General features: G+C 51.1%; 2 protein-coding genes across 2 annotated transcripts; one reads left to right on the top strand and one right to left on the bottom strand.

Moving 5' to 3' along the window:
* The first annotated feature begins 1,676 nt into the window (after nucleotides 1-1,676).
* Nucleotides 1,677-2,941, top strand: LOC119358902 (sex determination protein tasselseed-2-like). The gene has a single exon (XM_037625297.1). It carries the CDS (start codon nucleotides 1,745-1,747, stop codon nucleotides 2,717-2,719), a length of 975 nt encoding a protein of 324 aa, XP_037481194.1. The 5' UTR covers nucleotides 1,677-1,744; the 3' UTR covers nucleotides 2,720-2,941.
* Nucleotides 2,942-23,726: 20,785 nt separating this feature from the next.
* LOC119358901 (sex determination protein tasselseed-2-like) lies at nucleotides 23,727-25,065 on the bottom strand. The gene has a single exon (XM_037625296.1). The coding sequence runs from the start codon at nucleotides 24,990-24,992 to the stop codon at nucleotides 24,000-24,002; it is 993 nt and encodes a 330-aa protein (XP_037481193.1). The 5' UTR covers nucleotides 24,993-25,065; the 3' UTR covers nucleotides 23,727-23,999.
* Nucleotides 25,066-26,263: the final 1,198 nt, after the last annotated feature.

Raw genomic sequence — 26,263 nt, 5'->3', positions numbered from 1 at the left:
GGTGTCGGATCTCGATGGCATGGCGCTCTGGAGATTAGGCGTCTGATGTGCGATGATGGACTCGCGCAGGAGGTCGACGCTGTCTGGCGTCGTGATGGCGTCGGCGGCAGCTAGACCGGGCAAGATTCATGCAACAGTACAGCTATGAAGATGAATTGATGGCATGTGGCTGCGACGGCCTTATACCGGGTAAGCGTCCTGATTGAGGAGGACACCACACTGATGGATACCCATACCCGGCAGACGTCCTGGTTGGTCATAAGTGGGAATCCCCCTTTCTCTTTTTGAAGACAAAACGGTACTAGCTCAGCAGCAACCCAGTAAGTACAAAACGGAATTTAATAGTATAGTATTACAACTATTCGCGAAGTTGATGCGATGATGCTATCTTTCATCTGTGACATTGACAATCGCATCCGATCGGTACGTACGTAGCCCATCACATGAGATGCATGGGCAGAGCCGTCGATCTCTTCGACCCTGTTCCTCTCTGACTCGAGGTCCCATCGCCATCAATTTTAATCACCTACAGTAGCTAACAAGCAAGCAAGCAAGCGAGTGGTTAACTTTGGTTTTATTTGCGGGGAGGCAAGTGGTTAATTAGTTAGGTTAGCGGTTAGCCTGGCTCTTCAGAATCTTCTGTCAAATCGATGGCTAGAGGTAGAACTGTCAGGCAGTGCAGCGAGAGCCGTGGTGAACTTTTGGAACGCGCAGCGCCACCAACTGATCAGCCACAGCTTACGCTATCTCTTAACGATAAAAATCTCAAATATAAGTGTGCAGGCAAGCAGAAAGGGTGCAGCTAGCATAGCTTAATGCAGTAGCAATGTGATGCATCAGGCTACCAATCAATGCGATCATGTGCTCTCAAATATAAGTGGGCATGATTAGCTCAAATCACAGACGCCAAATGATAAAAAGAAACAAGGTCGTGCTGCATGCCTGCAGTTTCTTATTGCGGTCAACCGGCTGCAGCTATATCTTCGCTGTTTCAGCTTCTCTTCCTCTGCATCCTTCACTAGATGCAACTACTTATAATTTTACCAACAAGATTTACTCCGTATATTCTTATGCTGGATCTTGCTAAAATGGTATTTTTTTGATACATTTCTTTTCATCAAATCCATTTTGATGATAAGTATTTTCGGACGAAGGGAGTATCCAACCTGCTGGAACGCCACGCCCACGGGTCCAGTATGCTGTGCAAGACTATACTAACAAGACGATTAAAATTAGACGCGGCTCTGTAAACCATGATTACTCTCATACTTTGATCACGACTTGGAGCACAAAAAGGTGACTCTTGACCTGATGATCGCACGGGTGTGAACGGCCATCATTTGACCAGCCTCAGATATAATATTTGTACATGCAGATGGCACTGCTGCTGCTAGCTGTAGCGGGCAGCAGTGACGTTGGTCTGACCACACGCTCCGGCCGTCGCCATGAACGCACACATCAGATGAGGGTCAAACGGCAATGAATTACAGAAAAGAATTAGTACCACCACCAGATTAACACGGATTGATACAGCCGCTACGTGTGTGTGCACTGCACACGCGGCCCGTGAGGACCAAGACGGTGCCAAATGCCATCCCCACCGGCCTCCGCGTGGCTCCGATCCGCCGCTCCGGCCCCTATATAACGACGTACGTGCGGCTCGATCTCGTCCCACTCCCGTCCATCCATCCATACCTGCAACTGAAAGTCCCACACATCATCGCCCGCACCGCCCTTGTTCGCCATGACCGCTCTCGACTTCGTGCCCGCCGAGAAGGCCCCCATAGCCGACACCGTCGCTCTCGGCACCGTCACCAACAATGCCGTCGCCGCTTCCGCCGTGCTGGTGCAGCAGCAGCAGCACAGGAGGCTGGAGGGGAAGGTGGCCATCGTCACCGGCGGGGCCCGCGGGATCGGCGAAGCGATTGTGCGCGCGTTCGTTCGTCAAGGCGCGCGGGTGGTGATCGCCGACATCGACGGCGCGGCCGGGGAGGCGCTGGCGGCCGCGCTGGGCGGCGCCTGCTGCAGCTATGTGCACTGCGACGTGTCGGTGGAGGCTGACGTGGAGCGCGCCGTCGGGTGCTGCGTGGCGCGGCACGGGAGGCTGGACGTCCTCTGCAACAACGCCGGCGTGCTGGGCCGGCAGGCGCCCCCGGCGGGCAACGGCGCCAGGAGCGGCGGCATCGCGTCCCTCGACGCCACTGAGTTCGACCGCGTGCTGCGCGTGAACACGCTGGGCGCGGCGCTCGGCATGAAGCACGCGGCGCGGGCCATGCTGCAGAGCCGCGGCGGAGGCGGCAGCATCGTGTCGGTGGCGAGCGTGGCCGGCGTGCTCGGCGGGATGGGCCCGCACGCGTACACGGCGTCGAAGCACGCGCTGGTGGGGCTGACCAAGAACGCGGCCTGCGAGCTCGGGGAGCACGGCATCCGGGTGAACTGCGTGTCCCCCTTCGGCGTGGCCACGCCAATGCTGGTGAACGCGTGGCGCCATGGCGCGGACGAAGAAGGGGGCTCGCCGGCGCCGGTGAGCGCGGAGGAGGTGGAGAAGGCGGAGGAGATGGTGCGGGGCATGGCGACGCTCAAGGGCCCGACGCTGAGAGCCGGGGACATCGCGGAGGCGGCGCTGTTCCTGGCCAGCGACGAGTCGAGGTACATCTCCGGGCACAACCTCGTCGTTGACGGCGGCGCCACCACCTCCAAGAACGTCATCGGGCTGTGATGGTGAAGTCAAACCGATTGAGATGCAGTTGGAGGGGAGTACGTGCTCGAGTGTCACCATCAAGTACAGCTCGATAGAGTGGGCCAAGCCGCATGCATGTACTCTACTTACTCCTAATTAATTAGCTTGGCACTAGTGGTAAGTAGGAGTAATTAGCTGGTATTTATTCGATCTGTTTGGCCTGAGTGATGAACTATGGATTTGCCTGGTTTTTCTTCTTCTTACCAAAACTGTTGTGGTGTCCGGATCGAGAAGAACTGTTTAGAGCATCTCAGCCCTTCGCCTTTAGGAGGCGCTAAAAATCACCCCCTGAGGACGCACCGGCGCAAATCGTGTGTTGGGGCGTGATGCTCCCCAGTCGCGGCGTCCACGATTTTTTAAAAACTAAAATCCGGCACAAACACGGCGCAAATTCAATCAAACTTCGGCGAGTTCATACATATTTAAAATATTTTACAAAAGAAGAAGAAAAGCGCTACTAGGCCCGCCGTCGCCCACGCCGTTCCTCGCCGCCCTTGAAGCTCTACATGCCGAGGAGCCTGTAGAACTTCGTGTAGTCGCCGCCGCCGTCGTCGTCTTCGCCTCCTCCGCGGCCGCCGTCCCAGCTGCACCCCTTCCCTGGTTGGCGCGGCGGGTTGAACGGTCCGGGAGCGTCCTCGTCGTCGTCATTGTCGAGGACCACCACGCCGTTCTCGTCCTCGCGCCCACGTTTGCGGGCGGCTATCTCCTACAGGGCTCGGCGCTGCCGGACCATCTCATCGCGGAGGTAGTCGTCCCGCGCCCACTTTAGGCGGCCTCGTCAGAGAATCCGCGCCGGGCAATGGCCTCGTACTCCGCAGGAAGGCCGGGCTCCACCTTCGGCCTGATGAAGACGAGGCGGCCAGAGGTGGGGGAGGAGTCGGCGTTGCGGACGGAGCTGCGGGTGCGCTGGCTAACCGGCATGTCCTGGGGCTCCGGCTTGACGTGGCGGAGGCAGGGAGAACCGGACGAGCGGCCGGACGAGGAGGAGGACGTCCCCAGATCCATGCGCCTCGGCGTCCACGAGCTTCCACGTCAGCGGGAGAAGGACGGGGGTGTGGGGTACTCTAGCCTTGGCATGTTGCCGCCCTCGATATACTCGAGGACGACCTCCAGCATGCGGCCGGGCACGCCCCACCATCGGCGGCGACCTTCGGAGTTGAGCCTTCCGGAGGGCACGACGTCGTTGGTGGCCTCGAGCTGCTCAGCGTGGCGGCGACGGAAGTAGGGCTCCCACAGCGGGCTGTCGGGGACGTAGCGCAGACCTTTCCTCACCGCCTGCGGCAGATTGGAGTGGATACGCGCGATCTCCGCACGCCGCGCCGCCCCGGTGGGCGGCGGTGGCACCGGGACCCCGCCGGCGCTGGTCCTCCACGCCTCGGGCACCCGCATGTCCGGCGGGACCGGGTACTCGGCCTCAAAGAGGAGCCGTGCTTCGTCCTCGTGAAGGTGGCGGCTGCCGAAACCGTTCGCCGCCGTGCCATCGCCTGGAAAACGCTCGGGCATGGTTGAACTGGAAACGGCGAGAAGAGAGGGAGGAAAGGGAGGTGTTGAGGAACGAGGGCACCGGCGGTGGAGAGCCTGTGTGTCACCGGTGCGCTGGGGGCGGCTTATATAGGCGGAGGCGCCGCGCGTATGCATGGCCGCCGTGTGTACGCGTGGCGGGCGAGAGACGCGCGGCGTCCCGTCTTCATTACGCCGCCCGTGAGGCATTAATGGAGGAGGCTGACCGGCGCGGCAGCTTTGGCATTGATTTTGCTAAGGGAACCGAGGCGATCAGGACGATGAAGCGATGAGAAGAGCCGAGTCGCTGCCAAGGAGGGCCCCTCGATTTTCGCACCAAAAACGTTTCGGCCGGCGCCCCCAGTGCGCCGGGTTCAGTCTGGGTCCGCCGGCGTCAATTTCGACCCGAGTCGGCGAAAAAATGGCCTTCGGAGGCGCGACTGGGCCAATTTTTCGACGCCGGCGGCCGAAAAATCGCCTGGGGGGCCTTGTTAAGGGCGCGGGTGGAGATGCTCTTAGTTTAGCAGTACTCACTTCATTTCATAATATAGTGTGTCTGTGCTTTTCAATATTTAAATCTGATCATAAATTTAACCAATGCGAACGACCGCGGGGTAGAAAAAACTGTACCATTGAAGAGCAAAAATTATACCATTGAGTTCATATTCGAAAGAAGTCTTTAATGGTATAATTATTTCGCCCGCTACAATCGGCCACATTGATTAAATTTATGATTAAATTTAAATCCCAAGAAAGGCAGATGCACTATATTATATGGACTGAAGGGACAAAGTGGCGCAGTAGTACATTCCTGTTCGGGGCCGACGGTGCGGACGAACCGTTGAGTGTTGGAGGTAGCCACTGACACAGTGTGCAGTTCAGTCGGGAAAAATATCTGGCACAGAATGTTTCATTGTGTGTTTGCGATTACTCCTAAGTAAAAAAATTCAAAATGCAGTGAAAATCATGTGAAGCAAAGAATTGCAGATGCAGTTGGAGTACTTACTTAATTAGCTTGGTAACCAGTGGCCGTTCGTTTGGATCTGTTTGACATTGGCCTGTCACTTGATTTCTCCTGGCTTTTCTCTCCTCCGAATGAACAAAATCTGAAAACGAGGAGGAAATCTACCCTCGGCGGCAGAGCAAAGCAGTGACTTTGCAGAAGTTTAGAAATTAGTATAATGGAGGGATGGCAGGAGACTTTGCAGTGGCAAGTAGTAATACAAGTAGACTAGTAGTATAGTACTGTAGATGTCAAACCTGACGAAAGAAGAACGGCGGACTGACTAAGACTTTGCCAGTGCACTATGTATGCATCATAATCAGCAGTTGCGGTGACTAACAGACAGAGAGACAAACAGACAGCAGGGTTGCTTGCTATTCATTTCTTTCCCCCTGCTCATGCTTTCCGTGTGATATTTAGGAGATATTTGGTGCAGGAAGTATATACGTATGTAAAGAGGCCAACACAAGTCATAGAGACTTGTAACTGAGGAGAATGATGGCTGATTGAGTACATGCAGCGCCCAAGGGTACCGAGCACAACACTCGGCTATACCGCGTTTGGTTTTCAGTTTCACTGCCTGAAAGTGGCAGCAAAGTAGGCAACACAACAGTAGGTGGCGAGTAGCCCTGCGACACTGCATTGCTCCGCCGCGTTGCCTACTCGGTCGGCTGGCTCCCATGCCGTTTGGGTGGCCCGGGTGGTGATGGGCCGTCATGTCCCCCGAGGACGGCTGCGACTCGTACGCCTCGCTCCGCCATGTCGCTGCCTACCTTGCCACACCTCAGCAAGCAACAGAAGATGAGTGCCCCCCTCCCCCCTCTCGTTTGCGTTTGGCTTCTCGCGTCATGGTCCAGAGAAGGCTGCATGCACATTGGCCGGCTCTCGTTCGAGTATGCATCCAGAAGAACTATAGCCAGACTTCGGTTCTTGGAGAATATGCGATCTGCATGGGATCTTTGCCAGGACGTCAGGTTTCCTTTGCTTGAAATACCACTCGACCCCTAGATCAGAGGGAGATAATTGAGCACACGAAAGGCTGCACATAGGCGTATGTTTGTATGTACTCCAATGGTAGATAGCAACGTCGGAGCATCTACAGCCGGCGTCCAATTAGATCTCAAACGCCTGTGCGGGCTGACCGGTCATTAAAAAATTAACCTAGCCGGACGCCTCAAACCGGCCTTAAACGCTTGAGCTGTCCGACACCCCCCATCTCTAGCCCAAATGTAAGACAAATATGAGGCGGGCCGGCCATGTCCGGGCGCGTCCGTCTGACATGCCCAGCCCACCACCGCCCCCATCATTGTCCCACAAAAAAACCCAACCCGGCTCCGCGCTCGGAACCCTAGCTCACTAGCTCTCCTCCCTTACTCTGTCCTCTCCTCTCCCCTCTTCGATTCCGATCCAATCCGGCGATAACGTCGAGTTTCGGCAGCCGCTCCGACTCCGACCTAGATGCCGACGAGGAGCTAGCCCTTCCCATTGCTTTGGAGCGGTCCAAGGTTGGACACCAAGGGCAGCCTCGGATCTGCAGCGTCACCGCAGCTCCCCCGCCGGCGCTGGCCCCTCTCGGCCCACGTGCAGCTCCGCGAGGGCTGCACAGTTCGCGCCTCCCTCACACCGTCCCCTAGCCTCGCCAGCTGCTGCTCCCCCATGTGGGCAATGATGGGTGCTTGTGCCCGACCTGTCGGCCTGGGCGCGCACGACGAAGTCGGAGACGCGCCCTGCCCGCCGCGAGAGGCGGCGGGAAAGGGAGAGGCAGGTAGCGGAGCTGTCCGTGCGCCGCCGCGAGAGGCAACGGGAAAGGGAGAGGCAGGTACCGGAGCTGCCCGCGCGCCGCCGCTGTGGGATGCAGGCAGTGCCCGACGAGGGTAAGTGGCTCCTCGCTTGGGTCTACAGCCGGTCGCTTACAACTGCAGAGACAGACGCTTGACGGCTCCGCCGAAAGAACGCCAAGGTGCTCCGGATTGCAATTGAACAGTCTGAGCACGAGGAGGTGGAGGCGGCTCGGCTCGCGAAACTCAAGTGGCAGCAGGACAGGGCCATCCGGCGGCTCTAAGGGCTCATCATCCTCTCCGACACCCCCGCCAACAACAACGACCACGGCTCCTCGTCTGACGACTCAGATGATCCTCCACCGGCAGTCGACACTTGCAGCTGCGCCGACGAGGAAGCGGTAAATCTCCACCGTCTCTGTAGATAATTTTTAGTTATTTATGTCTCTAATTAGAACCTATTCATCGTATGTTGATTATGTGAAGCGTTCACGCGCGTTTAAAGGTGTGAGTCTACCAAATTCGGCTGTAGATGCTCTCAGTCCACACAAGTAGTGCACTCAACTAGCTCTCATGCATCCTGCTCCATCGCCCACTGCACTTCTGTACCTGCCACTCTATGTATATCACTTCATGATTGACAAGAAGATCGGCAGGAGATCATTGTTCCTGGAGAGCATATCCCCTGTTGCACACACAGGGATCAGTTAATCATTCACTCCAGGCCCCTGCGTCCTTACTTTATACACAACAAAACACACATCAATCCGATCGCCCGGCCTGATCTGCTCTGCGAGTGGACCGTACCGTCAGTTCATCACTTGATTCCAAGACAACGGGGCGTCGTTCCGATTCTTCTATGGCACTGAAAAAAACTATGGAAAAATGGATACGAATCATGGTACATGACTGAACCGACGTGACCAACTATGGAGAAAAACTATTCCTCGATTCTTCTAGGGTCAACCCGTTCCGATCGATTTTGACCTCTGACCAACCACTTAACCGGGTTGACTTTGTCAACCCCGTTCCGATCCGCAGCGGTGTAGTAGTAATATAATCCATAAACAACTCAGCGTGCGGCATCGCCAAAAAGTTGCTGATTAATCAAGTGTACTGTATGAAGAACACAGCGCTTCATTTTGACTCCAGTGTTTCTTCTGCTCAAATCTGACCCTCTGTTTTTTGTCTGCGGCTAACCACCTCACGTACGCGTATGCCGTCTAAGTGTAGTCCTAAACTTTTAATTTAATTTATTAATAATTTTATACGTGATCGGTTTCCGGACGTAGGTGCACGGCTGATGAAATGTAAGGAATCTTCCCTCTGGTGACAAAATTACGTTCTTTCGTGGATGACAGCAAGTAGAGCCTAACCATGGATGCGATGCGATGTGATCGACGGAGACGCAATTATTTTTAGCCACGCGATCTCTGATCGACGACCCAAATCTGACACGATTACAAGTTTATTATCATACGTCTACTTCCCTAATTTAGCGTTTGGCGCGAAAAATGCGGTAGCTTGAATTGGAGATCCGTCTCTAGAAATGGATTGTGGATCCTAGAGCTTAGCTTTAGCGTTGTACAGCAGTGCAACAGAAAAGGATCCGATGGCGTATGCAGCTGCTAGAGAACGCCTGTATGGATGCATCAGAACATCTTTCGCAGACCTTGCAAACCGGATCATCCGCTATAATAACCACTGATTTACAACACGGAGACCGTTTTGCCGACTCGAATAGATCTCGTAAATTCGATCGTCCCGTAAATTATTTTGGGACCCTGGATCCGCCTGCCCATTTTCTCTATATATACGGGATTTGTGCTCTTTTTTACAGGGACCACTAAAACATAGAAATGGTTGACGGAAGGAAAGTTTCAGCTCCCGCCACGGTCTTCCGCCGCGCGAGCTGCCGCCTGCAGAAGCGGCCCCTGCCCCCGCCATACGAGCTGCTACCTGCCGGAGACGCCGCCGCCCGTGTCGTGCGAGCTGCTACTTGTCGAAGCACGCCGCCGCGTGAGCACCCGTACCCTTCCGTCGCCCCCTGCCGCGAGCTGCGGCAGCCGCCCGCTGCCGTGAGCCACCACGCAAGCTGCAAGCTGGCCTGCTGCATGCCGCGGATCTGATTGATTTTCTTTTTTGCATTTTAGGGTGTTTTGTGCTATTTAACAGGGACCTTAGATTTAGAGAGAATCATTTAAATTTATCTTTTTTCACAAGAAAAGGCCTTTGGATTTTACGAGAATTGTGTTCTAAAGTCGTCGTGCTAAGGTCCAGTGGTACCAACGTGCCGAAGAAGAAGCTGCTATCTTAGCTTGGTGGTACAATAACTAGTGGATCTTTTGTTTACTCAGTCTGTTTGACTGAACGGTACCCCCTTCATTTCTAAATATAGGTCTTTCTAGAGAATCCAATATGAACTACATAAGAAGGAAAATGAATGAATCTAGACGACTACGTCTATATATATCCGTATGTACTCCCTCCGTCCGATGAAGAGTGTATATATAAAATTTTTGGAACAAATTATGAAGTGAAGTAAAAAATGCATTGGAAAGATACAAGCCACCACCTCTCTCCTCTTTAATTATCCAACCCTTAATTAGCTAAGTGCATGTAGAAATTAACGAGACCGTGTAGAATGTTATTGACCTTGATTACCGTGTGACGAGAGATGAGCATTTTTTTTCTACTTTAAATTGTATCAGGAAGATGGATGTACACTCTTTTATGGACAAATTCTAAACCCAAGCGTACACTCTTTACCGGACGAATGAGTAGTCTGTAGTGAAATCTCTAGAAAGATTTATTTTGGAACGGAAGGAGTACATGTGATGAGCGATGGATTGGACATTGGCCACTTCTTTATCATGGCTATTATTCTCCTTCCTTAATTCAATCGTCGTGCCAGATGGAAAGGAATTCATCCACTCCCACTGACCTGGCCAAGTTCTGTAGTTGTATATATCCCGAATGGTTGACAATGGGTTTGGGATCACGCTTTCTGAACCCTGGATGAATAAACACTGAAACGGCAGGGCAGAAGGGAGCAGTGACTTTGCGGCCGGACGGACGGAAGACGGAAAGCTCAAACTTGCGATGTCCACGGGCAGAGGCAACTGGCAAGTGGTGGCACAGAGCTGTCAAACCCGCCGCTAGCGCACTGACTAGCAACGACGACTTTGCCGGTACTGAACAAGTACGTACTACAAGATTCAGCAAGTTGCGGTGACAGGCAGACATGATTGCTTGCCGGAGCAATGTGTTTCTTCCCCCTTCCCGCTCATGCTTTCCCTATGGCTATGAGAGTTGACACAAGTGGTAGCATGTAGAGAGGCCAGCACAAGCCACAGAGGTGTGGCGCCGGGGAGAAGGATGGCGCGCCGATCGGGTCCCGACAGCAAGGAAAGACATGGGAACGGCACACTCGGCTGTGCCGCGTTTGGCTTTCAGTTTTAACCGCAAGCGGAGCGGCAGGCAAGTACTCCAACACAACAGTATACTTGGCGAGTACGCCAGCCCGTGTACGCGCGCGGCACAGCATGATGGCTCCGCGCTCTACCCTCTTCGGTCGGCCTGCTGTTGCATGCCGTTTGGGCCGCGCGGCGCGGTGTCATCTCTGTTAGTACGACTGTGCGTGCTGTGCCGCCGGTGGGGTGTTGCCGGGCCACCGCCGCCCCGTCGCTTGTCAGCTGCCTGCTCTGCCCACGTCTCTCTCTTTTGAGACAGGTTGGCCCATGCATGACAATTACCCAAGGTCTCCATTACTTAACCCTAATTAGCGCCCATTAAGCTCTGCCAGTTTTGGAAGCAGACAGACACGACATAGCATTATTATGAAGTGACCGTGGAACTTGGTGTGCGTATCTGCGTGGTCCTCCAAGACAAGTGGAGAATAATGCATCCATGCAGGCCTTCTCTAGCTGCTGCATACGCCACCGGATCCTTTTCTATTGGCCTGCTGTACAACGCTAAAGTAGACGTCTATGGGTAATAAACTTGTAATTGTGTCAGATTTGGGCCATCGATCGGAGATCGCGTGGCTAAAAACAATTACATCTCTGTTGCGTTGAGCACATCACATCACATCCATGGTTAGGCTATAGCTACCCTATACTCGCTGTCATCCATCGAAAGAACTTAATTTACGTGGATCCAATAATGCTAATTTTCTCATCACGAGGGAAGATTCCTTACTTTCCTTACATCTCATCAGCCGTGCACCTACGTCCGGAAATCGATCACATATACTCCCTCCGTTCCTTTCTATAAGACGTTTTAGACAACTGGTTTTGAAATGTTTTAGAAGCTGTCTGAACTTTCTAAAACGTCTTATAAAAGTGCACAGAGGGGGTATGATTATTAAAGCTCATTAACTGCAGGAAAAACAGAAAGTCAAATCTGAGCACAAAAAATAGAGTCAAAATGAAGCTCCGTATCTCTTCATAAAGTACGATTGATTAGTCAGCAACTTTTTGGCAATGTTGCACGCTGAATTGTTTATGGATTACTACAAAGCCGGATGCGCATGGTCTAGTCTAGTTTAGGTTAATCATAGTGGGAGTAACTTAGATAGTAACATAGCAATAATCAGTGGCGGAGCCACCGCCCAGCCACCCTGGGCACTTGCCCGGGCTCGTTGGCTCGTAACAGCAACGATCGACAGATTATACAGAGGGCTTAAATTGGTCGATAACTTGCTTTACCTGGGCAAAAACCATTGGGCCTTTTTTTCTCACCGGTTCACAGCCCAACAAACGAGCAGTACTGCAGTCTGCAGTCCAGGCAGAAAAAAAAGAAACAACGCCGGGAATACCTACGATGGACGGTTCGATCGCTCCAACTCTCCTGTCAGGTTGTCCCTTCGTTTCTCACACGCGAGCGCAGGGACTGGGCGACAGAGGGGCCCTGGCGGCTGGCCCTGAGGCTGAGCCCTAGACGGCAAGACGCAGGGCCGGCGGCGAGCGATGCTAGGCTCCCAAGCAGTCATCTCGTCCGGCTCTCCTTCCTCTCATCCGGCTTCGGCTTCCGTCGGTAAGAAATCTCTATCGAAATTAGGGCTAGGGATCCCTCATCTCTGAAGTCTGAATAATTAGTATGGGTTAGGGAAGTAGGGATTGATGCGAGGTATGGATCGAAATACATACACACCCGTCTAATATACATATGCAGGCTATGGTGTGTAATAAGCAACTAATGGTGTGAGAGTTCAAGATCTGGCTTAGGGGTTAGGGCTTAAATTTAGGAAAAAATCATTGGGGATGATCATGAATTCATGACTAGAGAATTTATTTATTTTTGGCTGCTGAAACTACAAAATCTAGGTATATAAGAAGAGGGCAGCTTGCAGACTGTGGAATTCATGCAGTATTTCTTACCTTCAAACTGAATAAACTGCGTAGCGAGAGAATGGTTCAAATGTTACACCGAGCGGGAGTTATTCAAGTTAGTTGATGATAAAGATAATTAATATTCGAACATTTACTGCAATGAAGTCTTAGAAAGGGCATTTGCCTCGTGATTTTCTTTAGCACATTGTCAGTATATTCCATCTGACCATCACTATTATCGCAAGCATTCCATTGTAATATATTCACATCTCACAACCAAATTTCTTTTAGTAATCATTCTTTATCTTGTAGTGCCTTCTATGAATTTGGCCATAGCGAGTTTGCCTCTAAGCAAGGCAGGTTATGTATCTTTCTTTTGGCAAAAATAAACAAGTGAAAGATGCTTTTGAATGTGGTGGAAGAAAACTGCACAATGACATGCGGCGACATCTGGTATGGATAGCTTTACTTTTGCTGGCAATATGGCCAGTTTGCCTCTATGCAAAGTTGGTTATATATCTTCTGTTGTCAAGTCTCAACTTTATCTGGTCTATGAAATGGATATAAATATGTTATATATAGTAGTTCACTTCAAAATTACATTTTTGTGTGACTATTATGTTTATGTTTTCACTTGATTATTAATGTGAATTTCCGCTACAAAATTTTGGTGCTATATTATGTGTTGTGTACACGAATACCCGAATTTTGTTGTAGATTATACACTTAGGCTTAATTTGCCCAGGCTCAAGAAAAGTTCTAGCTCCGCCACTGGCAATAATCCTACACCTACGAACACCATACGTAAAGCTACGTAATCTTCTAAACTAAATATCACAAGATGATTCCTGCACCAAATATATCTATGACTTGTGTTGGCCTCTTTACACACGTATATATGATTCCTGCACCAAATATCTCCCAAATATCACAGGGAAAGTGTGAGCAGGGGGAAGAAATGAATAGCAAGCAACCCTGTCTGTCTGTCACCACAAGTTGCTGATTATGATACATGGTGCACTGGCAAAGTATTTAATCTTAGTCAGTCCGCGTTCTTCTTTTGTCAGGTTTGACATCTACAGTGCAACTCTACTTATATTGCCACTGCCAGTGGACAAAGCAAAGTCGCTGTCCATTCTAAACTTCTGCAAAGTCACTGATTTGTTCCGCCGCCGAGGCTTGATTTTCTCCTCGTTTTCAGATTTTGTTCATTCGCACTTTCCACTATGAACAGATGTGGGAACGTCTACCATCTTTGCACACGACAGTGGAGAAAGTATGGATGGAGAAGGGGAAGGCAAAGAATCTGGCTGATGTTTCAGGAAAGTTGCTGTCGATGAGAGGGTCTCTCACCCACTGGAGTAAAAATAACTTTGGTTCAGTCCTGCGCAAAACAAAAAGGGTCAGAGACAGTATAAGTAAACTTCTAGAGGAGCGTCAGTCGGAGGCTAGAGAGGCAAAATTGAAGAAACTATCAAGTGAGCTTGATGAACTGCTGTTGCGAGAAGAGATCATGTGGAAACAACGGTCAATAATTCAGTGGCTAAGAGAGGGCGACAGGAATACGAAATATTTTCAGCGTAAGGCCACTTGGCGCCGGAAAAAGAATTCTATTCGGAAACTGAAAAGAGAGGACGGCACCTGGGTGGAGAGAGAGGAGGAGTTACAGAAAATGGCCACTGAGTTCTTTAAGACTCTGTTTACGGCTGACAAAGGAGTTGACCCTAGTGCCCTTTTGAATCTGATTTCCCCTAAAATAACCACGGAGATGAACAACTTGCTGACCAAAGACTTCACTGACGAAGAAATAGCGAACGCCTTGTTCCAAATTGGCCCCCTAAAAGCACCAGGAGCGGATGGATTCCCTGCTAGATTCTACCAAAGAAACTGGTCCTTGGTCAAAGAAGATGTCACTAGCGCAGTAAAGAATTTTTGTGAGACAGGAATCATGCCGCCCGGGGTTAATGATACTGTCATATGCCTCATCCCGAAGGGCAAAAATCCCCAATACCTTAAGGATTTCCGGCCGATCAGTCTATGTAATGTTAGGGTTGATTTGGCAAAGGCGTATGATAGGGTTGATTGGTGCTACTTGGAAGGAGCCCTTCAAAGACTTGGCTTTGATCGAATCTGGATCAAGTGGGTCATGGGCTGCGTGAGGTCTGTGTCCTATTCAATGAAGTGGAATGGTCAACTGCTGGAATATTTTTCCCCCTCTAGAGGTCTCAGGCAGGGCGATCCTTTAAGTCCATACTTGTTTCTGCTGGTGGCTGATGGCTTGGTTAACATTTTGAACAGAGAGGTGGAAAATGGAAACATAACCCCGATCAAAATTGCTAGGGGAAGCCCGGGGATTTCTAACCTTCTATTCGCCGATGACAGCCTCCTCTTCTTCAAGGCAACCGAGCAGGAAGCAAGGGTGATTAAGAATGCCCTGGATCGATTCCAAGGATGTACAGGCCAACTTCTCAGCCCAGCAAAGTGTTCACTACTCTTTAGTGAGCTTTGTACACCTGAGGCTCAAGGGAGCATTAAGAATGTGCTCGGGGTGACCTCTGTTTCCTTTGAGAGTAAATACTTGGGCCTCCCTACGCCCGAGGGAAGAATGAAGAATGGGTGTTTCCAACCGATCACGAAACGTCTCTCCAAAAGATGCTCATACTGGAACGAAAAATTCATGTCCTTTGCGGCAAAAGAGGTCAATGTGAAATCAGTAGCACAAGCCCTGCCCACGTACCCTATGGGAGTTTTTAAAATGTCAGTTGGGTTTTGTGACAAGTACGAAAAAATCATTAGGGATTTCTGGTGGGGAGACACGGAAAATCATAGGAAAGTACACTGGATGGCGTGGGATCAAATGACCAAACCAAAGAGAGAAGGTGGTTTGGGTTTCAGGGATATGCACTCTTTCAACCAAGCACTCCTTGCGAGGCAGGGATGGAGGTTGTTACAGAATCCAGACAGCCTGTGTGCTAGGGTCTTAAAGTCCAAATATTACCCAAATGGTGAGCTTTTAGACACATTTTTCGCAGCTGACGCCTCACCGGCTTGGAGGGGGATTGAGTTTGGTTTAGAACTCCTGAAGGAAGGCGTAGTGTGGAGGATTGGGGACGGAAGAAGTGTTCGGATCCAGCGAGACAATTGGATTCCGAGGAGAAGTGGTCTGAAGGCTGCCTCTTTTACACGTAACTGTAGGCTCAGATGGGTAAACCAGTTAATAAAAGCTGATACAAACGAGTGGGATGTGGAACTCATCCGACAAATCTGCCCTACATATGACGCAGACGAAATCTGCAAGATTAGACTTCCAACAAAAAAGATAAAGGATTGTATCGCTTGGAACCATGAAAATTCAGGAGTTTTCAGTGTCAGGAGTGCATACAAATTGGCAGAGGAAATCAAGAGCAGAAACACACCTACTGCATCAAGCTCTTCATGTCAGGCCAACAACCGGAGCATATGGGACTTAGTATGGAAAGGTAAGATGCCAGAGAAAATTAAAATCCTCAACTGGAGGGTTGCCACAAACTCTCTAGCTACGACATAGAACAAACAACGTAGGACGCTGGAGGTCCTAGCAACTTGTCCTATCTGCGGTCAGGGAGATGAAGATGAATACCACGCTGTTGTTAGCTGCACTAAGGCCCGGGCATTGAGGACAGAAATAAGAAATAGGTGGGAACTGCCAACCGAGAAAGGTTTTGCATACACTGGACCAAACTGGCTGCAGTGCTTGCTGGACCCATGTAATGAAACAACCAGAGACAGAATTCTACTACTATTCTGGAGGGCGTGGTACTTACGTGAAGACTGCGTACATGGTGAAGGGAAAGCACTGGTCTCGGTGTCGGCAGATTTCCTTCAGAGATACGAGTTAGAAATCACGCAAGCGTCGGGGCCTGAACCAGACGATGCGGGCAAAATCAGCCTTTTTCCTGCGGTGTCTGGCAAGGTAGCGAGCTCACCGAACGAGTCTCGGCCCTGGATCCCCCCGCCGGCAGGTAGTTGGAAGATTAACACGGACGCATCTTTTGTGCGAGACAGCGACAAAACCGGCCTGGGAATGATCGCTAGAGATTGCAAAGGTATTGTTGCGGTGTCGGTCTATAAAAGAATCAACCCTAGTGCAGGTGTTGAAGAAGCAGAGGCCGAAGCGGTGTTGATGGGACTAGCGGAACTGAGTGCCGTCTACCGCGGGCCTGTCGTTATGGAATCTGATTGTCTGAACCTGATAAATCGGCTAAAGAAGAACCTCATAGAAAGATCCCATTTGTTCCACATCATAACTGACATTAAAGCCCAAATCGGGATCTTCCAGTTTGTCACCTGGTCGGCCGTCCGTAGAAATCAAAACAAGATGGCCCATGAGCTGGCAGGATTAGCAACAAGAAAAGGGGAATGTAGGATTCTCGCAGGCGTCCCTGATGAGCTAACAGAACTCTTATTAAGTGATTGTAAACCTCCTGTAAGCTCTGCTTAAGCCATTTTGGCTGTTCTAAAAAAACCCCAGGAGAAGTCAAGTGACAGGCCAATGTCCAGCGCGCTGCTCAAACAGATCCAAATAAGCAAACAGATGTTAGAATTATTGTATAGGGATAGGAGAGGTGTTTAAATTGTATCTATCTCTTCTTCTCTCTATCTTTTGTAACGACCTCCCCAGTCGATCTCTTTCTGTTCCGGTCGATCTCCTCCTCTGTAACTTGTCCACCAAGGCTTTGCTTCAATATATACAACGCGGCCCGAGACAAAGGGTTCTACGCTTCCCAAACTACTTTACATGGTAACAGAGCCTCTTCCTCATTAGATCAAGAGAGATCGCATCTAGCTACCGTTCGCAACTGAGCCATGTCCACCACTTCCGCCTCCATGTCACCCAACACCATGGGAGCGATCACCACCACCTCCTCCGCCTCCACCTTTGCTTCCTCATCCACAACTACCAATACCTTCCTCGGATCGCCACCACAGGAGAAGCTGACAAGGGGGAACTTCCTCCTCTGGAAAGCCATCGTGCTTCCTCAGATCAAGGGTGCTCAGATGGAGCACCATCTTGACGCCACGAGCCCGCTACCGCCGGCCACCCTCACCATCACCAAGGACGGCAAAGAAGAGCAAGTCGTCAACTCTGCCTGCACCCTCTGGTATGCGCAACAACAACAACTCCAAGGGTTCTTGATGGGTTCTTTTTCCCGCGAGATTCTGTCCCAGGTGGCCACGCTCCAGACGCCGGTCGAGGTGTGGCGCGCCATCAATGCCATGTTCATCGCCCAGAGCCAGACGCAGGCGATCAACACCCGCATCGAGCTCACCAACCTTAAAAAAGGTAACTTGACCATGGTAGAGTACCTCGGCAAGATTAAAACCCTCACCGATGAAGTTGCCTGCACCGCCTCGGCCCTCTCCGACCCGGAGATCGTCTCCAAGATTCTTGCCGGCCTCGACATGGAATATAATCCAGTCGTCTCTGCGCTGGCGGCACGCGTGGAACCTATCACGGTTCCGGAGCTGCATAGCCAGCTGCTTAGCTTCGACGCCCGCCTCACCCTCCTCCACGGCGGCGATCTTCGGCAATCCTCTGCGTACTCCGCCTCTCGGGGACTTGGTCATGGCCGTGGTCACCAGGGCACCACCCGTGGTGGCGGACGCGGTCGCGGTGCCTCCTCGGGCGACGGTGCTCGCTCTGGAGGCGGCTATGGCAACAACTACGACGGCGGCTACGGCAACAACCACGGGGGCGGCGGCTTCAACAACAACACTGGCCGCCGCAACCCCTCCGCTCGGTCTCGCCCTCGGTGTCAACTCTGCAAGAAGGCTGGCCATGAGGTCCTTGATTGCTGGCATCGGTATGATGAAAACTTCGTTCCTGACTCCAAACTAGTTGCAGCAGCTATACGCGAGCAAGGCGGGGACGGTGTCTAGTACGTTGACTCCGGTGCTACAGATCACGTCACTAATGAGCTTGAGCAACTTGCCCTACGTGAGACATATCACGGCAACGATCAGATCCACACAACCAGCGGTAAAGGTATGGAGATTTGTCACATTGGTCAAGTTTCACTTAATTCCCCTAGTCTTCAACGTGATCTTGTTCTCAAGGATGTTCTCCATGTTCCCCAAGCTGACAAAAATCTTGCCTCGATGCCTCGTTTAGCCACCGATAATAATGTTTTCTTTGAAACTCACCCTCACTATTTTTTCATTAAGGATCGGGCAACGAGGGCACCTCTCTATCACGGTAGATGCGTCGGCGGCCTCTACCCCATCTCCTCCGAAGCTCTTAGCAACAAGCATTGTCGTGTCTACTCCATCGTCAAGCCTTCTTTCGAGCGGTGGCATCAAAGATTAGGACATCCCTCCTCAATCATAGTTTGGCAAGTAGTCAATAAAGACAAACTTCCTTTGTCACATAGTTCAAACAAAGAGTCTGTTTGTGAAGCATTTCAATGCGCCAAGAGCCATCAGCTTCCCTATCCTAAGTCTACTAGTGTGTCTCATGCCCCATTACAATTGATCTTCAGTGATGTATGGGGTCATGCTCGAGATTCTTTTGGTCGAAAAAAATATTATGTTAGCTTCATTGATGATTACAGCAAGTTCACATGGATTTATTTACTTAAGTATAAATCCGAAGTCTTTTCAATCTTCCAAGAGTTTCAGAAGCTAGTTGAGCGCCACTTTGATAGGAAAATTATTTCAGTCCAAAGTGACTGGGGAGGAGAGTATGAAAAACTCAACTCCTTCTTCCATAGCATTAGGATCACTCATTATGTGTCCTGCCCTCATGCTCATCAGCAAAACGGTTCTGCCGAACGCAAACACCGTCATATCGTCGAAGTTGGTCTCTCCCTTTTAGCTCATGCATCTATGCCCCTCAAGTATTGGGATGAGGCTTTCATCACAGCTACATATCTTATCAACCGTCTTCCCAGTAAGGTCATTGGCAATTAAACTCCTTTAGAACGATTGTATCATCAAAAGCCAGACTACAACTCTCTAAATTTTTTTGGGTGTGCATGTTACCCCAACCTTCGTCCATACAATCGTCACAAACTAGAGTTTCGCTCCACACAATGTGTGTTTCTTGGGTATAGTAACCTTCATAAAGGGTATAAATGTCTTGAACCATCTACTGGACGCATCTATATCTCCCGTGATGTTATCTTTGATGAAACATTATTCCCTTTTTCTCTTCTTCATCCCAATGCTGGCGCCTTGCTTCGTGCAGAAATTGCACTTCTACCAGACTATTCTACACATCCTGATCATGGGGGTGAATTAAATGATCATGATCATGTGCAAAAATCCACAGAAAATGCGTTTCAAATGAGTCTTGTACAAATTCTACTCGTCATTTTATTGTATAGGGATAGGAGAGGTGTTTAAACTGTATCTATCTCTTCTTCTCTCTATCTCTTGTAACGACCTCCCCGGTCGATCTCTTTCTGTTCCGGTCGATCTCTCCCTGGTCGATCTCCTCCTCTGTAACTTGTCCACCAAGGCTTTGCCTCAATATATACAACGCGGCCCGAGACAAAGGGTTCTACGCTTCCCAAACTACTTTACAACAGACACTGGTTACCAAGCTAATTAAGTACACACAGGGGTGGCTTGGCTTGGCCCAGATCAAATCGAACCTAGGTCGATGTGACATTCGCATCACGTCGGCGTCGCACATACTCCAACTGCATCCGGATTTCTTTGCTTTCTAGCTTCACATGATTTTCACTACATTTTGAATTTTTTACTTAGGAGTAATCACAAACACACAATGAAACATTCCAATGGTGGAGCGGCATTCCAAGTGATGCATCGACGACGTGGAGTCTCGACGGCGTGGCGCGTGGGTGATTTCCGATGGCGAAAAGCTGGCGGGGCGAGGGAAGGGTCCGAGCTATCCATTCCGGCCGAACGAACGGTCATCGGTGGCGGCGTTGGGGTGCGATGGCTGTGACGGCGGGAGACAAGGCGGCACGGGGGGTGGGAGAATGAGGGGTGCCAGTTTTACTCGTCCGCTGCAAAAGTGAGTAAATTCGGGCCTTGTTCGGCATGAGTGTGAATCCGAGTGGATTGAAGAGGTTTGAGGGGGATTTAAACCACTTGTAAGTCAAAGTATGTCCCAATCCTTGCCAATCCCCGTCAATCCTCTTAGGGAGAGGATTCACCGAACAAGGCCTTAGGGAGATTTGGGGGGATATTGGGAGTTGGAGTAAAAAAAATTACTCCGCTACGCCGGATTGAGGAACGGCGGTACGTGCACCGTAAGGGATTATAACTGAGTTTTTACTCCCTTATGGCCTTTTTGGAGATCGGTTGTACACCCAAAATCTCCATTACTTAATCCTAATCAGCACCCATTAAGCTCTGTCAGTTTTGGAAGCAGACAACCACGATATAGCATTATGAAGTGACCGTGGGTCTTGGTGTATCTGCGTGCTCCTCCAAAACAAATGGAGAATAATGCATCCATGCATGCAGGCGTTCTCTAGGTGCTGCATACGCCATCGGTTCCTTTTTCTGCCGCCCTGCTATAGCAACGCAAAAGCTAAGCTACCGCATTATTCGTGCCCAATGCTGAACTATCAAAAGTAGACGTATAGTAATAAATTTATAATTGCATCAGATTTGGGCGATCGATCAGAGACCGCGTGGTTAAAAACAATTACAACTCTGTTGAGCTTCAGCACATCACATCTATGGTTAGGCTCTGGCTAGCCGACCACGTGACACATGTGATAAGCAATCCAAACAACTTAAAAAAAAGGCTCTGACTAACCTATTTGCTGTCATCCACGAAAGAACTTAGTTTACGTGGATCGAATAATGCTAATTTTCTAACCACGAGGGAAGATTCCTTGCATTTCACATCCGTGTCAATTAATAATTATTAAAAGTGTAAGACTATATCTGGACGGCATACGCGTACGTGTGGTGGTTAGCCGCAGAAGAAACAGAGTCAAAATGAAGCGCTGTGTTCTACACTTGATTAATCAGCAACTTTTTGGCGATGCCGCACGCTGTATTGTTTATGGATTACTACTGCACCGCTGCGGATCGGGACGGGGTTGATAAAGTCAACCCGGTTAAGTGGTTGGTCAGAGGTCAAAATCGATCGGAACGGGGTTGACTCTACGGAGATCGCCGTAGAGCCGGGAGGAGCAGACATGAAGTCACGTCGGTTCAGTTATGTACCATGATTCGTATCCATTTTTCCATAGTTTTTTTCCAGTGCTATAGAAGAATCAAAATGACGCCCCCATCATCTTGGAATCATGCGGTCCATTTGCAGAGCGGATTGGGGCGATCGGATTGTTGTGTTTTGTTGTGTAAAGTAAGGGCGCGGGAGCCTGGTGTGGATGATTAACTGGTCCCTGTGTGTGCCTGTCAGCAACAGGGGATCTAATTTGGGGATCGATCGCATATATATATGCTCTCCAAGAACAATGATCTGCTGCTGATCTTCTTGCCAATCATGAAGTGATATACTCCTTTTGTCCGAAAATACTTGTTATCAAAATGGATAAAAAAGAATGTATCTAGAACTAAAATATGTCTTGATACATCTTTATTTATTTATTTTAATGACAAGTATTTCTGAACGGGGGAAGTACATAGAGAGGCAGGTACAGAGATGCAGTGGGCGATGAAGCAGGATGCATGAGAGCTAGTTGAGCGCCCTAGTTGTGTGGAGTGACGGAGCTAGAATCTACCAAATGTCACAGTTTTGAACTGGGATCGAGTATAGATTATTTCAAGCAAACGAAATCTGACGTCCTGGCAAAGATCCCATGCAGATAGCATATTCTTCAAGAACCAGTTCTTCTCGATGCATACTGGAACGACAGCGGGCCACCGCGCAGCCTCCTCTGGATCCTTTACCACATCATCATCTAGATCATGAACGGGAGAAGCCAAACCCTAACAAGAGGGAGGGAAAACTCATATTTTGTTGCATGCTGAGGTGTGACAAAGTAGGTAGGCAGCGACATGGCGGAGCGGGGCGTACAAGTCGTGGCCGTCCTCACGGGACATGACGGCCCATCGCCATTCGGGCCACCCAAACGGCATGGGAGCCAGCCGAGCGAGCAGGCAACGCGGTGAAGCAATGCTGTGTCGCGCGGCTACTCGCCACATATTGTTGTGTGCCTAAAATAAGTGTCTCAATTTTATACTAGCTTTAGTATAAAATTATACTAAGCTTGAGATTGTTATTTTGGGACGGAGGGAGTACTTGGTTGCCACTTGCACACAGTGAAAACCAAGCGCGGTACAGCCAAGGATTGTGCTCCCGTACCCTTGGGCGCTGTCTGGACCCGATCGGCGCGGCATGGCCATCATTCTCCTCAGTTACAGATCTCTGTGACTTGTGTTGGCGTCTTTACATACGTATATACTTCCTGCACCAAATATCTCCCAAATATCATAGCGAAAGCGTGAGCGGGGGGAAGAAACGAATAGCAAGCAACCATGTCTCTTTGTTTGTCTGTCTGTCACCACAAGTTGGTGATTGTGATACATAGTGCACTGGCAAAGTCTTACTCTTAGCCTGTCCACCGTTCTTCTTTCGTCAGGTTTGACATTCACAGTACTATACTACTCCCTCCGTTCCTAAATATAAGCCTTTTAAGATATTTCAAAATAAACTACGTACGGATATATATAGACATATTTTAGAATGTAAATTCATTCATTTTGCTTCGTATGTAGTTTATATTGGAATCTCTAGAATATTTTGGAATGGAGAAGTACTAGTCTACTTGTATTGCCACTTGCCACTGCAAAGTCTCCTGCCATCCCTCCGTTCTAAACTTGCTTTGTTCTGCAGTCGAGGCTTGATTCCTCCTCGTTTTCAGATTTTGTTCACTTGGAGGAAAGAAGTCAGGTGACAGGCCAATTTCCAACGCGTTGCTCATCGCACGAACCATTCAGTCAAGCAGATCCGGTGAACAAACAGCCACTGGTTACTTAGGAGTAATCGCAAACACACGATGAAACATTCTGTGCCAGAATTTTTTACTTAGGAGTGTGTCAGTGGCTGCCTCCGACACTCAACGCCGTCAGTCCCGAACAGAATTTTGTACTACTGAATTAAACAATTCTTCTCGATTCTGCACGACGACGGTTTAAGCGCGAAGAAGAAAAACCAGCCAAATCCATAATTCATCGCATGAACCACTCTTCAGGCTGCCCATAATAAGAGTATTATAGGTAGTATCATGCATGCCAACTAAGCAAGTTTGATGAGGTGTCATAGAATTAAATAAAGAAAAAAAAAGGCTTGAGTATCATACCGTCTCATATTAAATAATGTGCTACTTTGTGTCATGCATGGCAATAAATGTAGTCCTCTATGATACCAACTTATGATACTATGCATTAAAAATGTAGTATTATATACTAATATCATATGCATGATACTAATATATGCATGATACTCTCCATTACAACCAGCCTCAGGTCAAACAGATGGAATAAACACCAGCAGCTAATTACTCCTACTTACCACTAGTGCCAACCTATAATTAATTTAAGTACAGTTCATGCATGCGGCTTGGCCCACTCACTGGAGCTGTACTTGATTGCGACACTCGAGCGTACTACCCTCCAAGGCTCCAACTACATCTCAATCGGTTTGACTTAACCATCCATCACAGCCCGATGACGTTCCTGGAGGTGGTGACGCCGCCGTCGACGACGAGGTTGTGCCCGGAGATGTACCTCGACTCCTCGCTGGCCAGGAACAGCGCCGCCTCCGCGATGTCCCCCGCCCTCAGCGTCGGGCCCTTTAGCGTCGCCATGCCCCGCACCATCTCCTCCGTCTTCTCCACCTCCTCCGCGCTCACCGGTGCCGCCGACGCGCCCCCTTCTTCGGCCTCGCGATGGTGGCCATGGCGCCACGCGTTCACCAGCATTGACGTGGCCACGCCGAAGGGGGACACGCAGTTCACGCGGATGCCGTGCTCCCCGAGCTCGCAGGCCGCGTTCTTGGTCAGCCCCACCAGCGCGTGCTTCGACGCCGTGTACGCATGCGGGCCCATCCCGCCGAGCACGCCGGCCACGCTCGCCACCGACACGATGCTCCCGCCGCCACCACCGCCGCGGCGCTGCAGCATGGCCCGCGCCGCGTGCTTCATGCCGAGGGCCGCGCCGAGCGTGTTTACGCGCAGCACGCGGTCAAACTCGGCGGCGTCCAGGGACGCGATGCCGCCACTCCTGGCGCCGTTGCTCGCTGGGGGCGCCTGCCGGCCCAGCACGCCGGCGTTGTTGCATAGCACGTCCAGCCGCCCGTGCCGCGCCACGCAGCACCCGACGGCGCGCTCCACGTCGGCCTCCACCGACACGTCGCAGTGCACGTAGCTGCAGCAGGCGCCGCCCAGCGCGGCCGCCAGCGCCTCCCCGGCCGCGTCGTCGATGTCGGCGATCACCACGCGCGCGCCTTGACGGACGAACGCGCGCACGATCGCCTCCCCGATCCCGCGCGCCCCGCCGGTGACGATGGCCACCTTGCCCTCCAGCCTCCTGTGCTGCTGCTGCTGCACCAGCACGGCGGAAGCGGCGACGGCATTGTTGGTGACGGTGCCGAGAGCGACGGTGTCGGCTATGGGGGCCTTCTCGGCGGGCATGAAGTCGAGAGCGGTCATGGCTAACAAGGGCGGTGCGGTGATGATGTGTGGGACTTTCAGTTGCAGCTATGCATGGATGGATGGACGGGAGTGCGACGAGATCGAGCCGCACGGACGTTTTTATATAGGGGCCGGAGCGGCGGACCGGAGCCACGCGGACGCCGGTGGGGACGGCATTTGGCACCGTCTTCGTCTTCATGGGCCGCGTGTGCAGTGCACACACACGTAGCGGCTGTATCAATCCGTGTTAATCTGGTGGTGGTACTAATTCTTTTCTGTAATTCATTGCCGTTTGACCCTCATCTTCTCACCTACGTTCATGGCGACGGCGAGAGCGATGTGTGCATGTCAGACCGACGTCAGTGCTCGCTGCAAATATTATACAGTAACATATCCCGGGCTGGTCAAATGTTGCCAGGCTGTGGCCGTTCACACCATCCGTGTGATTCAGTTTCTTTGTACGTGTGCTGGATCATGAGGTCAAGAATCACCTTTTCTCCAAGTCATGGTTAACTACCGAGTAAAATATAGAGTAATCATCGTTTACCGAGCTGTCTCTTCTAATTATAGTCAGCTTAGTTAGTCTTGAACTTCCCTAAAAAAAAGTTAGTCTTGAACTGCACACTGGACCCTTGCAAGTTGCAAGGCTGAGAGCAACTCTAGTGGACTCCGCATCCCGCCCCGACCCGTAAAATAACCGCCAAAATGCGGGTCAACGCGAAAAAACCAGCCCGATCAGACCCTGCATCCCATCACGGCCTGCAAAAAGTTTTAAGGGCGCGGCAAAATCCCGACCCCAATTCGGGAAAACGCGGGTTTCGCCCCAGCCGCTGCGGTGCCCTGCATATAAGCGGAAGCGGGTGGTGGGAGGACATTTCATCCCGCTCTTTCTTCCACCAACCACCTCTCCTCCCCCCCCCTTCGCGTCGCCGCCGGCCGCCGCCCAAGATTCAGGCGAATGCAGCCGGCAGGAGCACGCCGGAAGGCCGCCACGCGCACGAGGCCTCCCCTCCCTCCCTCCCCCCTGCATCGGCGGGCCGCAGATCTACGAAACTTCATCCCGGGCCGCCGGATTTGGTTTTTTCCAGCCGTCTGTTGCGGCCTCAAGCGATGGAGTGGTCGGGGAGCCTCTCCCGCAGCCCAGGCAAGGGTGCATCGCCGCATGCAGGTACGGGTTCGTCCGCCCGCCGCCGCCGAAGGTTTGCGGGCATGGACTCATCCAGCCGTCCACCGGGCTCGGCGCTCGCGCAACGCCTTTGTGGCTTGCCGATGCCGCTCATAGAGTGTGA

The sequence above is a fragment of the Triticum dicoccoides genome, chromosome 2A, assembly GCF_002162155.2.
Source record: "Triticum dicoccoides isolate Atlit2015 ecotype Zavitan chromosome 2A, WEW_v2.0, whole genome shotgun sequence".
NCBI classification, from domain to species: domain Eukaryota; kingdom Viridiplantae; phylum Streptophyta; class Magnoliopsida; order Poales; family Poaceae; genus Triticum; species Triticum dicoccoides.
Note: the sequence above shows the minus strand (reverse complement) of the source record. Positions and strands in the feature narration are given on the sequence as shown.

Excerpts from the sequence above, each read along its gene's own strand:
- LOC119358902 (XM_037625297.1), top strand. The coding sequence starts at position 1,745 with ATGACCGCTCTCGACTTCGTGCCCGCCGAGAAGGCCCCCATAGCCGAC.
- LOC119358901 (XM_037625296.1), bottom strand. The coding sequence starts at position 24,992 with ATGACCGCTCTCGACTTCATGCCCGCCGAGAAGGCCCCCATAGCCGAC.